Raw genomic sequence first — 2,567 nt, forward strand, 5'->3', positions numbered from 1 at the left:
TCTTAACTGACTTGCCTAGTTAAATGAAGGTAAAATAAAAAACTTCAGAAGTACTATCAGTATGTGTGATTGTAGAATAAGCCTGGCCTTCTCTACGGATCAGTCAGATTGGGTGACCAAATCCTGAATCAATTGAGAGAAGTTGATTTACTCTTAAGCTGAGTTCTGAATCCAACCTCTCTGCATGGGGGGATGTAACCACCATGCAGTTATGTTATTATAAAAGCCTCCTCTCCTGACTGAATATGGACCTGCTAGCTGAATGTCTTCCTCACACAGAATGCTTTGTTTATATAAAAACACAGGGGGTATTGAATGGAGGCAGGCAGGAAGCAGATCTGTTCATGTGATCTTACACACTTACTGTGTGGAGACGCTAGAGCAGAATTATGGTTTGGTGTGTGTTTTATATCAAACATCCAATCTGGTAAACTAAGAAGACAACCCTTAGATGAATATCAAGTGAACCCACAAAGAATGAATATCAGGAGCACTGGGAGAGGAAAGGTGATGATATCAGGAGCACTGGGAGAGGAAAGGTGGGATATCAGGAGCACTGGAGAGGAAAGGTGGGATATCAGGAGCACTGGGAGAGGAAAGGTGGTGATATCAGGAGCACTGGGAGAGGAAAGGTGGTGATAATCAGGAGGACTGGGAGAGGAAAGGTGTGAATCAGGGACTGGAGAGGAAAGGTGTGATATCAGGAGCACTGGAGAGGAAAGGTGGTGATATCAGGAGCACTGGGAGAGGAAAGGTGGTGATATCAGGAGGATGGAGAGGAAAGGTGGTGAATCAGGAGCACTGGGAGAGGAAAGGTGATGATATCAGGAGACTGGGAGAGGAAAGGTGGATATCAGGAGCCTGGGAGAGGAAAGGTGGTGTATCAGGAGCACTGGGGAGGGAAAGGTGGTGATATCAGGAGCACTGGGAGAGGAAAGGTGGTGAATCCAGGAGCACTGGGAGAGGAAGGTGGGATATCAGGAGCACTGGGAGAGGAAGGTGGTAAGGAGATGGAGTGATATCAGGAGCACTGGGAGAGGAAAGGTGGTGATATCAGGAGGACACTGGGAGAGGAAAGGTGTGATATCAGGAGGCACTGGGAGAGGAAAGGTGGTGATATCAGGAGCACTGGGAGAGGAAAGGTGGTGATATCAGGAGCACTGGGAGAGGAAAGGTGGTGATATCAGGAGCACTGGGAGAGGAAGGTGGTGATCAGGAGCACTGGGAGAGGAAAGGTGGTGATATCGGAGCACTGGGAGAGGAAGTGGTGATATCAGGAGCACTGGGAGAGGAAAGGTGGTGATATCAGGAGCCTGGAGAGGAAAGGTGGTGATATCAGGAGCACTGGGAGAGGAAAGGTGGTGATATCAGGAGCCTGGGAGAGGAAAGGTGGTGATAATCAGGAGGCACTGGGAGAGGAAAGGTGGTGATATCAGAGCACTGGGAGAGGAAAGGTGGTGATATCAGGAGACTGGGAGAGGAAAGGTGGTGATATCAGGAGCACTGGGAGAGGAAAGGTGGGTGATATCAGGAGCCTGGGAGAGGAAAGGTGGTGATATCAGGAGACTGGGAGAGGAAAGGTGTGATATCAGGAGCACTGGAGAGGAAAGGTGGTGATATCGGAGCACTGGGAGAGGAAAGGTGGTGATATCAGGAGGACTGGAGAGGAAAGGTGGATATCAGGAGCACTGGGAGAGGAAAGGTGGTGATATCAGGAGCACTGGAGAGGACAAGGTGGGTGATATCAGGAGACTGGGAGAGGAAAGGTGTGATATCAGGAGCTGGAGAGGAAAGGTGATGATATCAGGAGGACTGGGAGGAAGGTGATTCAGGAGCACTGGAGAGGAAAGGTGGTGATATCAGGAGCCTGGGAGAGGAAAGGTGTGATATCAAATGGAGGTTATATCAGGAGCCTGAGAGAAGTGTGTATCAGGGCTGTTATTCAGAGCAGGTTTTTTTTTTTTATGTTAAAAAATATTATTTTGTCCCCGTCCCCGCAGGAGGCGTTTTGCCTTTTGGTAGCCGTCTTGTAAATAAAATGTTGCTCTAAACTGACTTGCCTAATTAAATAAAGGTTAAATAAAAATAAATAAAATCAATGTCGAGAGGACAGGTAGTGAACTGATAGCACCGCATGTTTGAATCATATTTGAACGACATATATAATTACTAGCCAGTACGGTGAACCTAAAAATGAGTGTATACCACATTCTCTTTGGTAATACTACATAAAATCAATCTTTCTGATGATGGAGTTTAGCTTGCCCTCGTGTGGCGGTTACAGTAAAGTACAGCTGGCCAAGTTCCTTGTCCAATGGTTCATGTTTCCGGGGGGGGAAGTTTCAATGTAACACACAACATTGAGCTTTCAGACAGCACAGGTTTGTGAATGATTTTAAGGTGTAGCTTCTTATGTTATTCACCTACTTTTCAGCCTGTTAAGGGACGTTTTTTCTACAGTACTTTTGGGGGTGTTAAAGTCTAGGCTTTTAGAAATCCACATTTTTTAAAGGGGATATAACTGTGAAGGACATGGCTAGTCAGCTAGCTCTTGCTCATCGCATGAA

General features: G+C 46.7%; 1 protein-coding gene across 1 annotated transcript in view; it reads left to right on the forward strand.

Moving 5' to 3' along the window:
- The first annotated feature begins 818 nt into the window (after positions 1-818).
- echdc1 (enoyl CoA hydratase domain containing 1) overlaps positions 819-2,567 on the forward strand; it is a 13,715-nt gene continuing 11,966 nt past the window's right edge. The window contains 1 exon segment of the mRNA XM_070441767.1: positions 819-969. Coding sequence (XP_070297868.1) covers positions 819-969 — 151 coding nt within the window.

This window comes from Salvelinus sp. IW2-2015, unplaced genomic scaffold (assembly GCF_002910315.2).
Source record: "Salvelinus sp. IW2-2015 unplaced genomic scaffold, ASM291031v2 Un_scaffold4748, whole genome shotgun sequence".
Lineage (NCBI taxonomy): Eukaryota > Metazoa > Chordata > Actinopteri > Salmoniformes > Salmonidae > Salvelinus > Salvelinus sp. IW2-2015.